Here is a 22299-nt window from a genome sequence, read left to right as displayed (position 1 = left end):
GTGTATTTTTAGGGAGAGGCCTCATTGCTCTTGGAGGCGATAGCCTGAAATTAGACAGGACAGGGCTAGGCTCTGCTTTCTGTTTTTTCCCCCTCGATGGTTTAAGAAACTCTGGTTTTACATGTTTGTTCTTTTTGCCTCCTGTTTTAAGACACCCTCAGGTTTAGTTTGGGGCCTTCCATCTCCCGCTTTGGTCTGATGGCAGCATTCTGGTCTACGTGCCTTTTCCACCTGAGCTCCATTTTAATGCTTTAATTTCCTGCAGCTATGGGTTGCAGCCAAGGCCCTCGTTGGTGGATGGCACGTGATCCACGAGCCACAGGTGGGCAACCACTGGGTCCAGGGGAAAGATGGTCTAAGGCTGTGGCCCACCTCCAGTTTGTGCTGTCTCTGTTCAATTTGCTGTTCTGGTGCAGACTCCCTGGGTGATCCGGGTTGGATCCCTCGGGGAAGAGCTGACATCACCAGGGTAAATAAATACCTGGCGAAGCTCCCCGCAGACTCGATGTGATAACCTGGCAAGGGTGAGCGAGGTGCCTCCGCTGCCCTGCCCACGGGAAGGGCTAAGCCACCTCTTGCTGGCAGGGTTGCTGCTGCCTGTGCTCGAGCTGTGCCAGGAATTTCCACGGGGGACTGCGGGTATGAGGTCTGCTGTTATCCCAGAGCTCCCAAACAGCCTGTGTTGGGTGCAGTCTTGTGGTAAACTATTATCCGCCCATCCTGGTAAAAGCGGGAGCAATAACAGTCCCCTCGGCCTCCACTGCGTTCCTCGCATCTCTCCCTTTCCTGGGGAGAGTTCCTCAACTCAGCTGAGCTTCAGATGGGAGGTTTTGGGGTGTTTCTAAAGTTAACCTGTGTGCCGTTCTTCAGCTCTCTGGTTTATCCAGATCTCCACACTGCGAGAATCCCTTCTCTTGAGACTTTCTTGGGTGCTTTTACTTGGCTTTAGACTATGCAAGGTTAAAAGTGCTGGCAACCATAGATACTGTAGTTGTGCTCTTGGATCAAGGTGGCTTCACTGCAGCTTGCTTTGAGGTTTACCTGCACTGTCCTCAGAGGCAGCTGTTGAAGCTGAGATACCTCCCTTGGCTGTCGAGATGTTTCCGTGTCCTGGAATGGCTCAATGAATCCCTCCTAATGGTTCAGTTCTGGCTTTGGTTCCCTCCCAGTTGTGGTTCAGTGAGACAGTGGTTGCTCCTTTGAGCACTTGGCCTCTGTGATTCCCTTACTCTGGAAACAGGGAAGTCCTCAGCAGATCAGAGGTGAGACTGTGAGACTCAGGAGAGATCACTTTGACCAAGAACATGCAGTGGTTGGGTGACAGTGCAGGATTAGAACCCAGAGCACTAACTGTGCTGCCCCTCCCAGACACCTGAATGAGATCTGCCTGGTAGGCTTTTTGGGGCAATTTTCTCAGCTGTTCTAGCTCCAGGAAGTTAATCTTTTGAGACATGACCTTTTAATTATGGTCAAGTGGGGAAGGAAGCTCATAACAGGACTGTGAAGTCCAAACAAGAAAAGGTGCCTTGCATGGCTGGGCTTCCTGATCTGTTGTGACAGCTCAGGGTGGGAAGAGGGCAATTCAGCTCATCTGGATTGGAAAACTCCTGCCTCTGTCCTGGGATGAAGGGAACAGTCCCATTTGCAGAGGAAAAGTGTGCCAGCAGTTCCTCCACGCTGTCCCTACCTCTGCTGGATGTGTGCAGACAGCTCCCATCTCATCTGCTTTGCCTTGAGCAGAAATGCTGGGTCTACAGGAGGCGGCTGGAGGGAGAGAGAATAAGCAAGAAACAGGACACTGGTTCTGAGTTTTGGCTCTGACTCCTGGGCTTGTTGTGTGGTCGTGTCATTCGCCGTCTTCTCTGCCCTCCCAGCTGCGAATTGTGCTGCGGTGGATGTGGGCTGCCTGGAAAGACCTGTGTGTTGTCTAGAAACGTTGCATTAGCAATAAAAAACCAAAGTGTCTTGGGAGGAGCAAGGACGCTGCTCCTGCGCATCTCACAGGAGATCTTCGCTCTTGCCCAAGGGGGTGTTTGATGTATGACCTCCATTAACTTCCCCGATAACCTTCAAGTGCCAGGAAGGTGCAGATGGTTGGAGCTGCCGGCTCCGTCTTCACCGCAGACACAGTGGCAAAGAGCTACAGCTATGAGAGCGGCTCAGCGGTGGCTGCTGTGCGTTATTTGTCACGGTCTGCGGTGCAGAAGGGCTGGAAACGGGGCTGCCCTGAGCTGGTTTGAGGGTTGCTTTATTAGTGTCGTTTCCGAAGGAGATGATCCTTACGCCGTTACGCCGCGCTTCTGCTGGTGTTAGACCCTGGGAAGCCGTGTTCCTCCTTGGTTGCAAGTGCGCAGCCGAAGGGGTTTGTTTAAAGTGCCGAGGCGAGAGCAGAGGTTTCCTGGAGGCTGTTTTCCAGGCGGTTGCGAGGTGCTAGCGTGCAACAGGTATCGCAACGTGTGCCTGGACACTGAGAGCTGCTGGTGCCGGGGCTGCGTCTGCGCTACGGGCAGGCTTGCCTGGCCCGTTTGGGGCTTCTAATCTGCGGGGGAAAGCTGTCAAAGAACAAGGTTTGTTCATAAATGCAAACAAGTTTGAGAAATGTTTTCTCCAACCCTGGGTCCGATGCTGGGGGTTCTGATAAGGAGATAATGTCATTCCCCTGCTTCTGTCTTTCAGGACAGTGAGAGAGACCTGTGAATCCAATTAGTGGTTTCTTTCTTTATTTGCATCTTTATGGCAGTTATCTCCGAACAGCAGGAGCCAGGCATCCCCGGTGCCTGCTGCTAATGTGGCCAGAGTTGGCATCTGATGGGGAAAGACTGATGCTCAAGGGTTGAAAATTGCCAGCCCCCAGCTGTCACCGGCAGGTCTGGGATGGTGACATGTCACAGTCCGGTCCTGATAGGAACTGCGCTTTCATGCCTTTTTTCCCCCTCTTCATTCCTGCAGAGAGATTAGTGTCACTTGTGTTGTGGGAGAGGTGTTAAACGAATGCTATTAGCAGAGCTTGGCACGACCCGCCGCGCTCTGAAGCTCTGCCGTTCCCCTGTTCCTTGCACTGCTGAACCCTTTATTCCACCGGAAGCCTTGGGTGCAGATCCGCTTGTTCGTGGTTACTGTCCCTCGGCTCCCAAATACGCCCTGCCCCTTGGACGCTTCTCACAAGCGCTGATTTTCTCAGCTGATCTGAGCTGGCCTGTTCACTACCCCCAGGTCTCTCTCCAGGGGCACGCTCAGAAAATCACAGGCTGGTGAAGTCTTGCACTGCTTTATCTTCCAAAACGAGGTTTTGCGCTTTTTAAAGCTGAATTATTTTTCTTTGCCGCTAGTCAGAGCCACCTTCAGTGACTGGGAAGCCCTGGGCACCTTCCCTGTGCAGACCAGTGCAGGACCTGCTGGCCTGGGTGGCATTGCCAACGCTGGTCAGAGGCAAACCGTGGCAGGTGTTTAAAAAGCAGCAAAACCCRGCTGCAGGTGAGATGTAGGGAACGTGCGGTTCCTCCTCGGGGGCTGGAGTTTGGCCGGGCAGGGTCTTTCAAGCCCTTCTTCCCTGGGTTTCTCCTGCTGTCAGAGCCCGTTGGCTTAGYGACCTTCTCCAGTCTCCCAAGCTCTCCTTGGGTGTTGCCACGAGGGACTTGCTGGTGCCCCAGGTCCTCGTCCAGGCGTGTTTCTGCATCAGCTGCTGTGTTGCTGGGGCTCCATCCCCAAAGCCACCATGGGAGTGCTGGGGATCAGCGACAACTTGCCGTGGCCGAGCAGAGGCTTTCGCAACCCTCTTCTCTCRCTGCGTTTGCAGCATGTCCCAGTGGTCCTTCCTCTCCACTTCCCTCCCCCAGTTTCGTCTGAGCCAGGGATAGGGCATGAGTCACTTTGTCTGAGTGGTGCAGGAGCTGTGCGAGGACGGGTTTATCCTTCCTGTGAATRTGAAACTGCAAAAAAGGGAACTTGTTTCTTCTTTCCTCCCTTTCCATTTTCTCTCTCTCTTTTTCTCTTTCCTCCGCTGTGTGTGTGAAAATTCCAGTTCTGTTTCTAATCAGGGAAAATCCTGGCAGGCATCGAATATCTGCTCACATTCGAGGACAAAAAGGAGAGTGTTTGTGTGTGTGTAGGAGAAGAGCTGCTTTCCACAGCTTGGAGAGGTTTTTCCTCCTCCATTTAGACAGTCAAGCCAGTGTCTGGTCTGGCTGCTGATTTTTCCTGGAGTTGAGCTCACTGCCTAAAATGGAGCAGCGTGGCRCGAGTTCCCCCCTGCAACCTGCCTGTTCCCCGCTCGCCTCCCAGCTTAGGAGCATCTCCTGAAACGGCAGGTCCTGGAGGGGCTGTGCTGGTGCGGACKCGGCTCAGAACCGCAGAGCGGCGTTCCCGCTTCTGTCAGCTCTGCGGTGCTCCGAGGGCGAGGAAGGATGGGGCAGCGAGAGCGGCGCCCTGCYGGGATGCAGGAGATCTTGCTCCAGTCCCTTCCTCTGCCACCGATAGTCTTTGCTGCTGTCTCCAACCCCCTTCTGTGGCCCGTGCTGCTCATGCTGCCTTGGTGTGAACATGAGCGTGGTGGAGACCACGAGCTGCTTGCATGGGGCTCGGCGGCTCTTTCCAAACCCTGTCTGCAGCCTGCTCCTCGGGTCAGTTCCTCTTGCAATCGTGGACTCGAGTGATTTCATCGCAGAGCGGAGCCTGGCCGGCGCTGGGGAGCTCGCGAGCCGTCCCGGCCCTTTGCTCCACCGCCGGGCGGGCAGCAGGTGCCACCCTGCCGTGGCTGCGCGGCCTGAACAGGGCCACCTTGTTCCGCGGTTAATCCCTGGCCCTCCTGAGATGTGCTGATCCCGTGGGTTTCCTCGAGCAGATTCCAGCGTTCACGTGTTTGCCGAGACAATGTTCCCGTTTGTTTGGAGTTGAGTTTCCAAAGAATTTCAAAGCAAAACAAAACAAAACCAATCTGCTTTCAGGTTTTTATGCTGCTAAACTCTCCCAGTTTAGCAGCAGGCTGGCTTTGGAGAACTTTGTAATTAATGCTCTCTCTGTGCTCCTGGCTTCCCGCTCCCAGGCTAATGCTTGCCTCGACATTCCTCAGGCACAAGCTGTGCTGCTGCGTCCTGGCAGAGGCAGTTGCGGATTATTTATTTGCAATAGAGCAGCCTCAGCTTTGGCGTCGCCTGCTTGCAAACGCGGCCCCTCGGCCGCTCCGCTGGTTGTGGAGCGGGAGGGTCCGAGCGGTGCCGACGGCAGGAGGCAGCGTCGGGGGGACGGGGACTCTCGGTCCGGGGTCTCCTCTGCACCCCGTGGGGCAAAGCCGGCCCTGCTGTCGGAGGCGACGGGGCTGCACGGCTCCTGCCCCTTGACGCTCGTTTGCAGCCGTGGCCGCRCGGCGTGAAGGCGGCGGGCACCGAATAACTACTGATGATAACTCTGCTGCCGCTGTTTGTGCTTCCCTTCCGTTCAGAAAGCTGGCTGCCTCTGACAGTCCCCGTCCTCAGCGCTCGGACGCCTTCCGGGGAGCGTGCCGGGCGCTTGCAGCTGCTTTTGCTGCGTCTGCCGCTGCCGTAGGGGCCAGGACGCAGAGGGGATGAAGGAAACAGGGTTCAGGTCTGCGGTCAGATTTGTGACCTTAAATCAAATTTGCACCTCGCTTCTTCGGGGGTAAAACAAGAAAGTCTTAATCCCTCCCTGTGGCTTGTGCAAAGTGCTCTGGTGGGTGAGAGATTAGGATCAAGACAGGGCAGTTCTGTTAGGAGCAGTCCTTAAAAGCGTATAAAGGACAGTGTTAATTGGCAGCAATTTGACCCCAAAGCAGCAGCCTCCCAGCCTTTGAGGCTTTTTTGTGAGCGTTGTGTCAGCTCGCAGGGATGTGATCAAGTGCAGCTCAGCTTTCAAGAAAAGGGAAGATTGCTTTGCCTTTGCTATGGAAAAATACTCGAAAACATGTGTCAGGAGACCTAAAAGCTGAGTTTCTCAAGGGATCTCATGGTGATTCTCCCCCTCGCTGCTCCTCCCCTCTCCCCCCCCCCTTTTTTTTCCCCTTTCTGGGACAACTCGTGACTTTTGCAGGTCGCAGTCGGTGACTCTGCAGCTCCGGTGCTTGTTTCACTGACCGCATGTTTTGTGCCAGCAGATTGCTGGTGTCAGTGCGCTTAACTCACGGSCCCGGGGCTTTAGGTATCTGGGGTTTTGTTTTTCTTCTTAAGCCCGCTTTCGGAAGGGCCTCGGAGGAGGAAGACTTGCAGGGGCGCAGGGTCCATAGCTGCAGATTTGCCGGTGCTGGTGGTGGTCGGGGCTGGCGGCCTGGCGGAGCGCGCTGGCACGTCAGCTCCTTGGTGGGACCTTGCCAGGATTTCTGGGAAAGGGCTGCAGAGATTTCTTGATTTATTATTTCTTGTTTTAAGGTTTGTTGTTTTCCTTTTTTCTTTTATAAAACAAGCCCCCAGGAAGGGGTTTGAAATACCATGACGCGTGATCCCGAGTGCATTATAAACCTTAAACGATAGCAATCTGGCCATTATTAAAATACCTTCCCGGGCAGCATCTATCTAAACAAGCCTGTCTAGGAGGCTGTTTTCCTTGACTCCATTTCAGCCCCGTTGCACATAATGACCTGTTCTGTTGCCAGCAAGCAGAAAAGCTGTAGGGTTTGGGACAAATTGATTTCAGGGAGATGTTGGGCTGCAGACAAATCCAAGTACATTTCTTTCCCCACTTTGCATGGAAAGCTATTTTTCTTCCTTGCTGCCTCATCCTAGCCAAGAAAGAGGCTCCAATGTGAACTCACTTGGCAGGAGAGCAGGATGATTGGTAATTTCATCTGCTGATTCCTTTCTTTTTGTTTAACTGTTTGACTGTTCTCGTACCAGTGACCCCTAAGAGCACAGGACGCGTGGTTTTCTCTTCCTGCTTCGCCTGCCGCCGGGTGCTGGGCCGGCGTGCTCAGCCTGCGTGCGCTGCTGCATCGCTCCCCTGTGCCGACCGGCTGCTAGCGAGAGGCGCCTGCGGGGCCGCGGGCGGATGTGCTCCGGGGCGGCAGGATTGGGGAAGGAGGCGAGGAGCTGGGGCAGGGTGGGGATTTGCAGCAGTGCCCGGCGCTGCGTGGCATCACAAGGAGCTCTGCTGCCACTGACCGCTCCCCGCGTTTAGCTGGTGCTGCTGCCTTTGGTTCCTCTTTTGCGTTTCCCCGTAAGTGAAACGGGGATGAAGCCCCTGCGGGAGCGGCGATGGCGCGGTGCGGGAGCCTGCTCCCTCCGGAGCACGCGCAGGGCACCGCCTTCCCTCCGCGTGCAGGGCAGGCGCCATCCCGAGGGCGAGAGCTGCGGTTGGGCAGTGAACGGGCTTTGCCTGTGTTTTCCCCCAAGCGCCAGGGCTTCCCAGGACTTTGCCGGCTCCGGTGCCTCCTTTCCTCGCTGCTCCGTGCTGCCGCCTGGATCCCCCCGGGGTCAGCATGGTCGAGCAGGGAAGGAGCTTCCCCGTGCGGGCTGGGGAGTGGCCGCCCGGCGCTCCACTGGCTCCGGCCCTTTTCCTGGCAGGAGGCCAGCTCGCACGTTCTGCCGAAACGCGCTCTGTGAGGTTTTTATTACACAGAGGAAGGAAAAAAAAAAAAAAAAGGGGGAAGGAGGAGGAAGCAAAAGTGCTTCAGGTCACACAAGGGCCTTGGTCTCGGGAGGGGATGACGGCCTTGGTAGACAGCTGCCGAAGCCTCGCGCCGGGGAGCTGGAGGTGGAAAACACTGGCGAGGGCTTGGCCGCAGCCGGGGGTCTCTGTGCATGCTTGTGCGCAGTTGTGCACGCTCGTGCATACTCGTGCATGCTTGTGCGCAGTTGTGCACGCTCGTGCATACTCGTGCACGCTTGCGTGTGGTCGTGCATGGTCGTGCGCACTTGTGCGTGCTCACGCACGCCGGCGGCGGGCCCCGGGCAGCGCCGGCGGCAGGGAGCAGCCCGCTCGTCCCGGCGCGGCCCTTCCCCGCGGCTGGCGGCCGGCTCCCGCGCTGCTCCCGACGTGGGGCGAGCTCCCTGCCCAGGCTGCTGAAAACGAAAGGGTGAAATTAATTTCCGCGGCAGTGGCGGCGCCCTTGTGCGCGGAGGCAGCTTTGGCCCCTCAGAGGGAAGGGAGCGTGTTCATCCCTGCACGCGGCGCCGGGGCCGGGCTTGGACCTGCAGCCGCTGAGCCGCCCGGGCATCGGCCCTGCCCTGGACCTTGCCCCGTCTTAGTCTCGTTGGACCCCTCCTCCGCGAGAGGAACCATCCCCGTAAAGGCTCCGCTCAGCTCTCACCACCCTCTTGAGCTTGTCCGTCTCTCTCCGTCCACCCCGAAGGAAGCCGGCCCGGCCCCTGCTCAGTTGTGCCAGTGTTCCTGCCGCTGGAAGTGCCTCATTAAGGAAGAGCAATTAGCAGTTCCTTGGCTGTCCTCCACGCAGCCTCCCACCCCCAGGGCCGCGGCTGGGCTTCGCTGGGAGCCGCAGGACTGAGGTCCCAGAGGAGGAGAGGGGGCCGGGGAGAAGGCACGAGTCGCCCGGCAGCCTGGGGACGAGGACACAGCTCCAGGGTGGCACCTGGGGCGTTCTCCCCGCGGGATGCCGGAGGCCGTGGCAGGCTTAGCCTGGTCTGTGCCCGACTGGCTGGGAAGCAGCCAGTGCAGTGTGTGGACCCGACTGTCTGTCTGAGGATGCGGCTGTGATGCTGTGCTTGCCACTGAGATGGAGAAACTGAGGCATGGAGACTGCTGCTGTGTTAGCTCAAGCCTGGGTGTCCCCATGATCCCTGTGTTTGCCCACCCTTTGGCTTGGAGTCAGTGCACGGTGAGGAGGGAGCTGAGCCTCGGGTTTGGGCCCCGCATGGTGGGGCTGCGCCAACGTGAGGTTGGATGTCCACCAAGGGCGGTGGAGGAAGGTCCGGGTGGGAGGCCACCAGCCCTGGCCCCGCTCTGCCGTCGGTGCCGAGGCATCRGCTCCCCAGCCTGCGGGTCCATCCCAGGGGACAAGCTCCTCTCCGGAGGGGCCGGCTGTTCTCCCCTGTCTCCGAGGAGAGATGGTCTCGCTGCTCTCTTCRACAGGGTGATGCAGAGACAGCTGTAATGAAAGCATAACTATTCCTCAGCCTGCCTTTAAAAACAGCCCCGCTCTGGATGGCTCTGCTGGAATTTCCCTTTCGCGGTGGCCCCGCTCGTGGCTCGGCAGCGCCCGGGTAGGAGTCCGGTGGCTGCGCTCTGCCGAGGGCAAGCGGCGTCTCCGCTGGGAGAGGGCTCGGAGGGGCCTGGGGTGAGCTCCTGCGCAGCCGGCATGGGCGCGTGCCTGTGGCTCGGGCACCGGGGCTGCGCGAGCGTCTCGTTGGATGTCCTGGCCTCCAGCCACCCTGCCATTTCTGCTCCAAGCTAAACAACATGAGAGAGTGTTTTCTAAAATTCATTATTTATTTATTTATTAGCTTGGTTTTCTAAGGAAATGGGGAAGTTTTGAGATTGCAACTCCCTCTCCCAAGGACRTTTGCGTTCCTGAAAACAGGCAGCCGGGTGGAAGGAAAGAGGCTGTGTTAGACTGTCCCTTCCCCAGGTGGGAGGCAGCCATGTGCACAACCTCTATTAGACATCAGAGAATCCACCCGTGGCTGCTCACCCTCCAGGTGCGGATTTGTAGAAAACCAGGTTTCGYTGTCCCGCTGCTGTTGGAATAACTTCCCGTTTTTGGAATAAACTGCCTGACGCTGGCGTAAAGGCCCAAGAGGCGATGGCTCCGGGGACCGGTGCGGGGTGGACGTCCCCTTGCAGCGGCTAGCGGGACTGTGGGCGCCCTTCAGGGCCGGAGTTTGTCTCTGTGCGTGCCCTGTTAACATGCTCTTAATTAAGGAAAATTGTCCCCAGGAGCAATGTTTGTCCGTAAAGTGTTTTGCCGTTACAGAGACTGTCTTGTTCTCCGGGGGGAGAATGTGTGTGTACAGAGGGAAGAGGCAGAAATGCCTCCAGATTATGGTATTATGTAAATGTATCAAATGGATCATTCCATATAAAAAAGAAAGTAGGAAACCGATGTATTTGAGAAGCCCTGGGGACTGCATTCCTGACAAACCTTCATTCCTCTTCTGGAGGCGGTTTTGAACTGAAACATTCTGCAGCTTCTCCAAGATTTTATTCCTTAGAAACCGTGTTTCCATTGACTCCTCTCGTACAGGCAGGCCCGCTGCTGTGCGGCGGGGAGCTCGACCTTTGGGTTGCGCACGTCTTAACCTCTTTCGAAACTAGCTGCTTCGTGTTGAAATCGTGTTTCAGTCTGAGAGAAGATTGCGCCTTTCCTTCCTTTTTGTGTCAGTGACAACTGATTTATTTGCGGACTGCGCAGCAAGTGATTCATATGGAAGAAAGTTTGATGTGCTGGGTCAGCAGAGCTGGTTCCCCAAAGAGCCCGTGGGGTGAATCGGGCACTCTGCCGCTCCGTTAAGGGAGTGGAGAGCGTCTCCGACAGGAGCTCCCGTGGCCGGCCGGTGAACTGGTGGCACTGGTGTGTCGGAGCTGCTTGAGTAGGACAGAAGATGCTCCCAGCCCCTTCAAGCCTAGGATGAAACTGGAATTGGAGAAGGGAGAAGGTTATAGTGTGATAGCAGCTGGGAAGGCTTGTAAGAGCTGGTGGGACCATGAGCAGGGATCCTAGAAGGTCGCCTTTAGCAGGCTCTTCGTGGCACGCTGGCTGCAGAGGCTCCTTCAGCGTCCTTCACCCGTGGGGTGACCACGGAAAGGAAGAAGGAATAGCCGAGGCTGGGGTGATGCAGATTATTTTGGGGAAGAGCCTTTAGCAAATGCCTGGTCAGGGTCACTTGTGTTAGGATCAAGCTTGAAACGGGGAAACGTCTGTGCAGGGTCAGTCTCAGAATCTGCTGGAGCGGCCAGCTTGCGGCGTTGGGCAGCGTGCCTCCTGCGTGCTGACACGCTGGGTGCTCTCTTGCACCCCTCTCCCCAAGTAAAGGCCCCCTCTGCAGCCTCCCGAGCCGGCTGCAGTTCGGGCCAGCGCTTGTCCTGGGGCTGCTGGCGTCGGCCACGGCCCTTTGGCCCTGCCGAGGTTAGTTAGCCTCTTCTGGGAAGAGCCTTTAAACTTGACAGTTCCCTCCTCTCTGCCCCCTCTGAAAGTTCATTTTCAAGTGCTCCAGCAAATAAATAAATCGTAGCAAATTAGTTTTGCATGTTGCAATTGTGTGCAACACCCAGCGCTGGTTGAGCAAGGAGGAAGAGTCAGTTCTCAGATGGGAGCTGACCAGGAGCGTTAGCTCACCGGCCGGCCTGCCCACACTGCCCGGGCTGCCGGCACCAGAGGCAGTGGTAGCTGCGGTATCCTCGGCTGTTTCTTGCATGAAATCAGTTCCCTGTTTGTGCGGTGCCTGGGAAGGGCCCTCCTGCTTCCCTCGCCAGTGGCCTGGCACGGGAAGGGTCCCTGGAGGTGCAGCCGGGCTGGGGCACCAGAGTGGTGGGCGTCTGTCCGGGGTGCATCAGATAAGAGCCGGCTGCAGCACGTCCTCCCCGGCGCCCTGTCTGCTGCTGAGGAGAAGCGCAGGCCTGCGAGCAAGGGGGGAAAGGCCGCTGCGTTCACCGCTTTCCTCCCCCCAAAGCGATGTGGCAGGAGCGAATGGGGAGGGGTTTCTGCAAGTTAATGTTAGGGGTTAAAAATAGACCTTTGCTAAATTAGCTTCCACTGAAAGTTCAAAAGGAAAACCAGGTTTAGCTGAGGCTACAAGAAAGAGCTGAAAATAATAATAATAATAATAAAAACTGATTCCTGCAAAGGAGGGGGGGGGGGAAGAGAGAGCGAGCAGGGAGAAAAGGAGCAATTTGAAAAACAAAAGCCTTTGAGGAGTGTAATGCTTTCCAGCTGCAAAAATAAAGCCTGGGAGAAGAGCAAGTGCTTGCGTCACCTCCAGCTCCTGCGCCGCGCTGTGCCCTGCCGCGCTCTGGGCTCCCACCTGGGCACGGCGGGGGGCTGCGGGAGCATCCCGCCGCGGGATGGAGGCTTTGCCCAAGCGCTGGCCGGGCAGGGAGGTCACGCCGGGCTTCGGTCGCTGGGTGGTCTCCTGCTGCGGAGGGCACCTGGTGCCAGGAGGGACATTCCCACCCGCCAGGACAGGTGATGGCCGCAAGCATGGTGTGGAAGAAGCTGTGGGCCCTCGCAAGTGAATGATGTGAAATCTGTGATTTGTCTTTGGCTGTTTCCCTTCTGATTTTTGTTTGGCCTTTCAATAGCACGTTTGTGAGCTTCCTCCCAGCTGGAGGAGCTAGAAGCTTCCTGCAGCGCAGCTGGAAGCCATCAGGGAGGAGGCAGGAGTCCCGTGACTCCGGGAGCCGAGGCTTCGGAGGAGAGTAGAGGCCAGGAAGAAGGCAAAGCCCGCGTGAGCGCTGGTAAGAGAGCGGCCGATGTGCCGGCTGCTTCCAGCCAGGCCCGCGCTTTGCAGCCCTGGAGGGAGGAAGGTGGTGAGGAGGAGCACGCCTGCTGTTGGGAGGAGCTGCACCGCCGTCCCAAACCATCCTGCAAACCGAAACCGGTTGAAAACCCCGGAGCTGGAGAGGTAGAGGAGGGGAGGCTGCTGCAGACAGGTGTCCTGCAGCTGGGGGAGCCGAGTCCCGGCTTGGTGCTGCTGCCCGCAGGGCGCTTTTGCTGCGCTCCCTGCCTGCTTTTCCATCCCTCTTGGATCGCTCTGCTGGTCCTGTGACTCTGACTCAGAGCTGCGCAGGTTCCAGCCAAGATCTGAGTTTTGGGGGAATTTTTGTGAATCCCTTTGGTAAAGCGTTTCTCACCCAGGCACGGCTCTGTGTGCACATCTCCCTCCCACCTTCTCCTCTTGTCAGATATTAATGAATCAGGGCTGGGGGGTGGCGGAGGAAGGGGCGTAGGATGGGACCGGCTGCCTTAGTCACAAGCAGGATGGATGTGGGGGAGAGAAGGCAGCGCGGTGGGACGGCGCGGAGCCGAGCTGCGGAGGAAGGGAGCCCTTCCAGAGAGCGTGACTCAGTGTAACTGAGATTTTAAAAGCGGAGCGTGGCCCTCACCGGCTGCCGGTCCCCCTGCGCCAAGCACTGGCAGGGACACGTGTCCCCGCAAGTGTCGCCTCCCTCGGCCCTGTGCTCCCCGGGTGGCACTTGGGTTTCCAAGCAGGGCCTTGGGGATGTGGAAGTCGCGGTTGGCGACTGCCCCAGATGCCCCCAGGGCAGCTTGCAAAGGGTGGGACGGTTGCCCTGTCCCAGGTGGTGCCGGGTGCTCTGCTGCTGCCCCGACCAGGAGGTTTGCAACCAAGCCGAGCAGCCGGGATGCGCGCTGCGTTGCAGACCGTCCCGTCCGCACCGGTGGATGAGTCCCTCTTGCATGGGCTGCTTGTGCTGGCACTGGAGACGGGCAGGCCCCTCTCCAACGCGCTTGTAGACCCAAACACCCGTCCTCCAGCGCTGAAGTCACGAAACGGCTTCCTCCCACTAGCGCAGGTCCCTGCGTCCGGCACGGTGTTCCTGCCCCTCGCCCGTTGCCTTTGGGGCACAGTGATTTTCAGAGGTTGGGGAACCACTTGCAGAGAGATGGTCCTTGAACTGCTTTTCCAGTGAAATGGAGGGGCATGTCGATGCCTTTATGAAGAGACCTTTGCAATGACTCCGGCTGCACTGGGCGCGAGTCCTGCGGGTACTCACTAGCCCGGATGAGCAGATGTGTCTTGTCACCTGCTGTGTCTGGTGCAACCTTTCTAATAGGTTTCTGCTCAGCCTGAAGATTTCTGTTGTCGGATACCAGCAGCCAGTGAGGGAGAGGCGCTGGGAGTCCCGGCTCGCTGCTGCTCTCGTGCTTTACCCGGCAAGACGACCCCTTGCAGAGCTGGGATTGCAAACAGCAGTCCTGACTTGTCCCCCACCCCAGCTGTGCTCCCCTTGCGTGTTCGGCGGCGTGCTCTCTGCAGGCCTTCTGCTTAGCTGGTTTGATGCTAATTCCTTGGCTCTGGCCATTTCCACTTGTTTTTTATGAGGGATAAATCATGCTGGGCGATAGCTGGGAGACAGCGCCGGCCTCGCCTTTCCGGAGGGGAGGGGATAGAGCTGTTAGTCATCAACTTGCAGCCCGAGGCCCCTGGGACACGCATAGCCAGCAGGACCTTCCCGTCCCCGGGGCAATGGGCTTGACCCGAAATGCTTAATCGAGGTGTGCGAGTGAGCAAGATGGCCCAGACAGCTGGGGGACTCGGGCTTGGGGGGGGGGGGGGCACCCGCAAAGTCGTCGGGTTTTTGCGAATTAGGTGTTCATCACAAGCTAGGCAGTGCTTCGCGGTGCTAAAGTGCAGAAGGTCGCGATAAAATCGGGCTGAGTCCTGCAAGCAGGAGGAGTTTGGGATGTTGCAAAAAGTCCTGGCTTGGTTCATCTGCCGCCTCCCGGCGTGCTCCCGAGTCTCCGCGCTGGTTAATAATTCAGTGGCGTCTGGCCCTGCTCCGCGAGGCTGTCTGGGCCCTGGTGTCCTCGGGGTGCGGATGCAGGCCTGCCGCTCCCTCGCCCTGATCCCGTGGGTGGGGAGGAGGAGCTGCGCCGTGCAGCGCTGACCTGCTTGCCGGCGAGGCATTTGGGTGCACCGGGCTTATCCACCTTAACGGGCTTTCGCTGGTTGAATTAAATAGTCAAGCGCTGCATGCCAGAAGCTGTCTCGCACCTGCCTCCGGACTCAGGGCGTTCCTGCAGCCTGGTAGCTGGGCTGCTCGGCTCTCCGGGAACTGCCTTCGCCCTTCTCCCTCCTCCGGTGCCGCAGCTGAGAGCCCTCTGCACCCCGGCGGCGTTCCTGCTGCCTGCCTTGCCCGGCTGCCTCTGACCTCTCTGATAACGCTCTGTTGCTCGCTGCGGCACTGGCCGGGGGATGACGGGTCCTGTCTGCCCCGGAGAAACCCAGGGCGGAGAGAAAGGAGAGGATGGGTTGCCGTGTCCATCCAAGGCTTCCAGGTGAAGCGGACCCTTCCCTGGCGAGGCAGGGCGCCAGCCTGGGTTCGTGGTGCCGTGCTGGCAGCAATGAGCTCGAGGGCTCTGCTCTGGCTGTGCTGCAACCGTGCAGGGTGACCAGGGCTCGGCTGCTTCTCTGTGCTCCCACCCAGCCCCTCCTGCGCTGCAGATTGCAGTTTCTCCATGCTGCACAGTTCCCCGCTTCCCAGCCATGTTTGTGTTTGAGATGCCCTGGTTGGTTAGGAAGCGGTCAGAGACCCAGCACGTTCATCTCACGTAGGCATGGGTCTGCCGTAGCTCCCAGTGCAGAGCTTCCCGGCTCCCTCACTGACTAACATCTCTTCGTCCCCCTTCTCCCGTGGCCTAGATGTGGAGCAGATGGCTATTGACTGGCTCACAGGCAACTTCTACTTTGTCGACGACATTGATGACAGGATCTTCGTCTGCAACAAGAACGGAGTCACCTGCGTCACTCTGCTGGACCTGGAGCTGTATAACCCCAAAGGGATAGCGCTGGACCCAGCCATGGGGTAAGGGTGCTGCCGGTGGCGGTGGGAGGGCTCAGCGTCGCTGTCTGAGCCTGCACCATCTCTGCGGGCTGGTGGAGCAAGCAGGAGGGACCAGCTCCTGGGCTGTCAAGCAGAGAACGGCAGAACCCAAACCTGGGTCCTCTGACTGACTGCCCTGGGGGACAGCAGATGTGTTGCCCTTACTTTTGCTGCTGGTGGAGTCTCATGCTCCACTTGTGCACACTTTTTGGAAGCTTCTCTGTGGAGAGGCAGCTTCCCCATGCTGCCCACCCGGGACAGCGAGTTTTCCAGTCCGTAGGAACGTCCCTGATGGAGCAGGACCTGCTGAGCAGACCAAGGACAAGTTGCTACTTCCAGCTTGTGGCTGAGTGATTAGAGCTTCCTAATGGTTTTCAGGAGCCAAGAGGTGTCAGATCCTTGCCTGGGTTGAACAGCTCCCCCTGTGTCTGTTTATCCCGGGTGCTGCAGGCGGATAATGCCGCTCGTGCAGCTGCCTTTTGCAAAATCTCTTGCATGGGGAAGCTGTGATGCTGAATCATCAGCAGGGCAGCTGCTGAAAAATGGGAACGGGAGTGAGCGAGGTTGCTTGGGGCAGAGAACACGATGGTGTGTGAAATGGCGCCAGGTGCTTTGCGCGAGAGGAGTCCAGTCACGGGGTGCATGTGTGTGCTAGGAATCCAGCTGCCCGGGGAAGAGTCTCAGCATGTTCACGCGGTTGTGTGTAGCCCAACAGCATTGACCGTCCATGCCCAGATGACGAGAGCTGATGTCATTGAGCGGAAAAGCTAAAGGATTTCTTATAAATAAGTAATACCACAAAGCAGTCTGGACGCAGACTCTCTGGCCTCTCACAGAACGGGTGGTTGCATTAATCACCGCAGGTGATTGAGTTAATGTGTTGTTGGCTGCTTGTGCTCCGGCGCTGAGACGCAGCAGGATGACGCAGTTGCTGGTCATCATCTGAGCGTGCTTCACAGGCGTTACGTTGGGGCTGCTCCGAGGAGCTCGCTGGGTGGCTGGCGAGGGTCAGCGTGCCGAGCCCAGGTGCTGCGCTGCTCCTTGCCTAGGAAGTGCCACAGCTGGAGCAGTCACAGGCGCGCGTGACATCCGCCTAGGCGGGTCCAGTTGGGTTTGAACATGTCAGTTGGTGGAGGGCCTTGGACCCTTCCTGGTGACGCTAGCAAATCTTGGTCCAGGCTTTTGTTGCAGGTCCCTTGCCTTGGTCAGCATCTCTGCTGGGGTCTGTGCAGCTTCTCCGAGCTCGCTCTGGTGCCGGGCCGGGCAGCCCTGCGCCGAGGGTGCCGGCGGCCCTGGGCACAGCTGGGCCGCGCTGCAGCTGGAGCAGCCTCGGGGACGCAGCTGCGAGCGGCTCCACAGAGCTGGCCCCAGCTGGGGGACCCAGCCACCCACCTGCCCCAGGCTAGGGAACTCACTGTCCCCGTGACCTCGATTTTAAGCCCAGCCAGCAGCAGCTGATAAGCGCAGCAAACAGTGATCTTGCTGAGTCAGCGCTTTGCTTGCAGCTGTGCCATGAGAGTTCCTGCTTCCTCTGAGCCGGGCAGCGGCTCGTAAATGTTTCTGTGCGTGTGCGTGCATGCTGGAGTGCTCCGGCACCTCGGCGTGTGTGTGAATGCAAAGGTGCAGGTGCAGATGGCTTATGTGCTTATGCAGGCGTGTTTCCGCCCATGGATGAATGTGAGTCTGTGCATGATCTGATGAGCGTGGGAGCGTGTGTGCATATGCAAGCCTGTGTCTGCAAGCCTGTGTGCACGGTTTGTACATGTGTGTGTGCGATCCCAGTCACTTGTTCTCCCTGTGGCCCTCAGTCTGGTTCCAACGTGACATCCAGGCTCTGAGCTCCCGTGTTTGCCCTTCTCGTGCAGCAAAGTGTTCTTCACGGACTACGGGCAGATCCCCAAGGTGGAGCGCTGCGACATGGATGGGCAGAACCGCACCAAGCTGGTGGACAGCAAGATTGTCTTCCCCCATGGCATCACCTTGGACTTGGTGAACCGGCTCGTGTACTGGGCTGATGCGTACCTGGACTATATTGAGGTGGTGGACTACGAAGGCAAGAACAGACATACCATCATCCAGGGCATCCTGGTGAGTGGGGCCCAGAGGGGAGGTGGGGCCAGGGAAGACCTTGATGGCAGAGTGTCCTGGAGACCAGTCTGAGCTTGGCCTGCTGAGGGGCACTTGTTCGCAAGCTTTGCTTTGCTGATCCAGCAAAGAAAAGGTGCCAGTTGCTGAGCTCTGATGGGTCCTGCAATACCTGTCTGCCAAGCCAATCCCTCGCCTTAGGGAAGGGAGGGAGGAGAGCCACAGGGCAGGAAGCAGCAGCTTCGTACTGGAGCTGGGGTTCCCATGTCTCCTGCTAAATTCCTCACGGACGTCTGCATGGCGCCTTCCAGATTGAACACCTCTACGGGCTCACCGTCTTCGAGAACTACCTCTACGCCACCAACTCTGACAACGCAAACGCCCAGCAGAAAACCAGCGTCATCCGGGTCAACCGTTTCAACAGCACCGAGTACCAAGTGGTGACAAGGGTGGACAAGGGAGGAGCGTTGCATATCTACCACCAGCGGCGACAGCCCACAGGTGGGAGCCCCGGCGTCGTTCCTGGCGTTTGCCTGTCGGGGGAATCACATGTCTTGCGCTGCGCTGTTTCTGCAGGCAGAGCCCCCCCTCAGCCGTGGGTGTCCTTTGCCTCGGGGCTTTGCCTGGCCAAAGGGCCGGGAGCAAAGAATCGGCAAGAACTGCAGTGCAAAACCAGCCCCGCCTGTTGTGACGCACGGGACCCCCGTCCCTGTYGCCGAGGAGCTGCCGTTCTGCCGAGAGCCCCGAGGGGCTCTGAGCTGGTTGCGGACGGCTCYCCCCCTTCACCGCGCGGTGCAGCCCGCCCAGGGGCTCTGCGCCCGACTCTCTTCCCCTGCGGCGCTAGTCGGAAGCGCGCTGAATTTTGGCTGCGTAGCATCGCGCTGCTGCCGGTGCGTCGTTTCGCAGCCCTCCAGCCGCCCTGGTTTGTGCCCTCGGGGGAGGGAGGGGAGCAAGCAGAGCACCGAATGCCAGCAGGCGCCCTGGAAAGCACCAGGGCCCGGGGAGCTCAAAATCTGGCTGCCCAGAGCTCCCTGGGGAAAAGAGGAGTCCGCTGCCGCGCTCGCYGCGCTCCATAGCAATTCCCCGAGCTGGCATCTCGCTGTCAGCCCTCCCCGGCGAGGGGATTTGCATGTGATTCCTCTTCTCCAGGCAGCTGCGCCAGGGCTGATGTTTTAATGGGCTGCCGCACACCCGGGAGTGCCCCCCTCTTCTCTTACCCCCTGCTATCTCCCTGTCTCTTTTTGCGAGATAAAAATGACAGCTGTCCCCGAGGGCCATGTGGCCTGCGCGGTGTGATTGATGGATTATGTCTCACTAAGGAGAGCAAAGGGAAAGCTGAGCAGATGCGACAGCTTGAAATATTAATGGCTCCCTTTTAAGGTGCCTGCTCTCGCTGTCCCCGCTGCTAGCTCATTCATCCTTTGACCGGGGCTTTTTGCTCCTGGAGGCCAGTGGGATTTCAGAAGAGTTACAAGGCCCTGGTGCTGCACGTGCCGTGCCCTGTCCCCACCCCGCGTCCCTCCCTGCTTTGTCTGCTCCACCCCCCCAGCACCTTCCTTGCAGTTAATCAATTTGCATGATTTAGATCCTCTTAGTGTCTTCAGTCTGTTTGGCATTTTCCAGAATACAAAACTAATCAGGAGATTTCCGAGTGGGGAAGGAGTGTGATTAAGGAGGCTGGCTGGGCCGGGCTCTCGCTGCCTCCCGGCGCCGTGTTGGGCATGCCGCAGGGCCGGGCTGCTCGCACTGCACGGCTGCAGCCCGAGGGCACGGCGGCGTTCGCGAGGGGCGGCACAGCAGGACAAAGACGGCACGGTCTGGGGGTTACGGCAGCGTGCTGTGACACAGAAGACCTGGTTTCTGCTCCYGGCTCTGCCGATGAATGGTCTTGGGTCTTGGGCAGGTTCTTTCCAATCTCTGCGCTAGTCTGTCCCATGCAATACTTAGCTCCTTGCTGCTGGCCCCGGGAAGGGGAAGGGGACACGTCAGCCCAGGGAATGGCAGCTCAAGCCAGCGGCAGTGGCAGCCCTGCGAATTTCCCCTGCGTCTCTGCAGTTCCAGGCTGGTGCCCCTGCCAGCTCAGCCTTTCTGACAGGCTTGTRACACCGGTTGGGAAGACCACCTTTGTGCGGCTTTGATTGCCTCCGGAGACAGTAAAACGCACCCCTGAATCCATCTCTTTATCTGTGTTGTTCTAGTGCGGAGCCATGCCTGCGAACCAGATCAGTTCGGCAAACCAGGAGGCTGCTCCGACATCTGCCTCCTTGGGAACAGCCACAAGACCCGTACCTGCCGCTGCAGGTCTGGATTCAGCCTGGGCAGCGACGGGAAGTCCTGCAAAAGTGAGTTGCGTCCCTCACTGGAGCACCGCAGGAGGGCAGGGTGAACGGAGGGGTCCGTGGCTGTCCCAGCTCGGTGTGACGGCGGGAGCATGAGCAGGGTGGGCATTGCACACGTGCCAAAGGATGGGGAGCACACCGGCTCCGGGGCAGGCAGGGCTTTTGAATTCCTTCCCTCCTGGTTGCAAACACCCCTTTCCCTCTTGCCTTAAGCAGTGGGCTGCCTGCAGGGATCTGCAGCCTGTGCAGGTGTGTGGCGTACGGGGGCAGGTTGCTGCTTCTTCCTGTCCTTTCTGTCGCAGCTGCAGCCCAGTGAAAGCCACGTGGGGTTGGGAGCACAAGGCGCTGCCCACCCTCCACGCAGGTGTAGGTCCATGATGGACCCTGCGCTGCCCTGACCCGGCTGGTGGTGATGGCTCTCCCCTTCTCTCTGCAGAGCCAGAACATGAGYTGTTCCTAGTGTACGGGAAGGGGCGTCCCGGCATCATCCGCGGGATGGACATGGGGGCCAAGGTGCCTGATGAGCACATGATCCCCATTGAGAACCTCATGAACCCCCGAGCGCTGGACTTCCATGCTGAGACCGGCTTCATCTACTTTGCYGACACCACCAGCTACCTCATTGGGCGCCAGAAGATTGATGGCATGGAGCGCGAGACCATCCTGAAAGATGGTATGTGGCWGAGGGCCCGGGCTGGTTCCTTGTCAGCATGGTCGGGCCCTGGGAGCCAGGAACAGTTGCTATTAGCATATTTTTTTGTGTAATGGCAGCAGTTATGTTTTCTCCCTTGCATATTTGATCATTAAAACTAAGGCTTGAAGCTGTTAGTTGGGTCTGTCTGCAGACTGCCGTTAAGGGACAAGCACAGCACGCGTTCCCCAGCRGCAGTGGGTTAAGGACTCCTGGGCCATGGCTTGTAGCAGCCCCAGACATGTCCGCAAACTGTCCCACCCTCACCCATTTGGATAAGAGCAAGAGGAAGGGGTGGAGGATCCTCAGTCCAGATCACACAGGCTCTGCAGGGCAGCTGATCTATCAACACTGTCTGCCGAGCACGTTTGCATTACCTCTGGGCAAAGCAGCCGAGGATGCTCCTGAGTTCTGCTTGCTCCAGACCAGGCTCCTGGGGCTCCAGCACCCCTGGGGGAGCTGCGCGCTCGTGGGCTTGGGGAGGTGTTGTTCCCTGGCAGGGTCAGCTGAGATCAGGTGGTGCTGCGTGCGCCATGAATCGTATGGGGCTGTCKTTTCCGCTTCTCGTCTTCCTGCTGCCGCACCTGCTCTGTTGATTAACGCATGCTCTTGCTTTTCCCCAAAGGCATCCACAATGTGGAAGGGATCGCTGTGGACTGGATGGGGAACAACCTGTACTGGACTGATGATGGCCCGAAAAAGACCATCAGCGTGGCTCGGCTGGAGAAGGCCGCCCAGACGCGGAAGACACTGATAGAGGGGAAGATGACCCACCCCCGAGCAATCGTGGTGGATCCCCTGAACGGGTGAGTGTGCGGAGGGTGGCACGAGGCAGGGCAGRGCTCGTGAGGAGCCTCAGCCATGGTCCTTTGGCTGAAGGGGAGAGGGATGTGTTCCTCCAGCTGCTCCATCCACCCCCCTTTTCATACGTGTCTCTTGCCCAGCCTGGGTCTCCTGGGTGCTGGGACAGGATGTCCTGTGCTCGGAAGCGGCTCAGCCAGGCCTGGCGGGGGACACAAACGCGGTGAGCCCTGTCCTTGCACACTTACCCTGCTGCTGGAAAGCAGAGGGAGGAGAGTCCTCAGCTGTCCRACATCCGGAGATGTGCTCCCAGCCCCTCTTCCTAGCCACAGCTGCCTGCGCTCGAGCTGTGGCCAAGGGTGCCACGACTGCAGGGTGCTGAGGTCCTGTGCTCAGGTCCACGCAGCTGCAGCTCCCCTTTCATCAACTGGAGGGGTGTCCCTGGCTCAGGAGAGGGATTTCTGGGGCCTGTGGGGCCTCCTGTTAGATGCTGGATGACGGGGGATTTTACTCTCAAAATGCCCAGTTGCAAGGAGGCAGAGCCCAGTCACTCTTCAGATCAGTGGTGGGGTGGACTCAGAGCCCAGATCTCCTGCACCTCTAACAGCTTAGCACCTCTCACAGGTGGATGTACTGGACAGACTGGGAGGAGGATCCCAAGGACAGCAAGAGAGGCAAGATCGAGAGAGCCTGGATGGATGGTTCCAACCGCAACATCTTCATCACCTCCAAGACTGTCCTGTGGCCCAACGGGCTGAGCCTGGACATCCCAGCCAAGATCCTCTACTGGGTGGATGCTTTCTACGACCGCATCGAAATGGTCTACCTGAACGGCACCGAGCGGAAGGCGAGTGGAGGCCCCACCTGCTCCTGCTGGCCGGTTGCCTGGGGGGGACGTGGGGGCTGTGGGCAGCCAGCCCT

General features: G+C 58.5%; 1 protein-coding gene across 1 annotated transcript in view; it reads left to right on the top strand.

Annotated features, from left to right (window-relative positions):
• LRP1 (LDL receptor related protein 1) overlaps positions 1–22299 on the top strand; it is a 76691-nt gene that overhangs the window by 13672 nt on the left and 40720 nt on the right. Inside the window, exons 6-12 of the mRNA XM_026078236.1 lie at positions 15282–15444; positions 17328–17550; positions 17859–18048; positions 19746–19889; positions 20323–20559; positions 21203–21383; positions 22003–22225. Of these exons, the coding sequence (XP_025934021.1) occupies positions 15282–15444; positions 17328–17550; positions 17859–18048; positions 19746–19889; positions 20323–20559; positions 21203–21383; positions 22003–22225 (1361 nt within the window). The remainder of the gene's footprint in view (positions 1–15281; positions 15445–17327; positions 17551–17858; positions 18049–19745; positions 19890–20322; positions 20560–21202; positions 21384–22002; positions 22226–22299) is intronic.

The sequence above is a fragment of the Apteryx rowi genome, unplaced genomic scaffold (assembly GCF_003343035.1).
Source record: "Apteryx rowi isolate R43461 unplaced genomic scaffold, aptRow1 scaffold_475, whole genome shotgun sequence".
Classification (NCBI taxonomy): Eukaryota; Metazoa; Chordata; class Aves; order Apterygiformes; family Apterygidae; genus Apteryx; species Apteryx rowi.
This window is presented reverse-complemented; position numbering and strand designations above follow the sequence as displayed.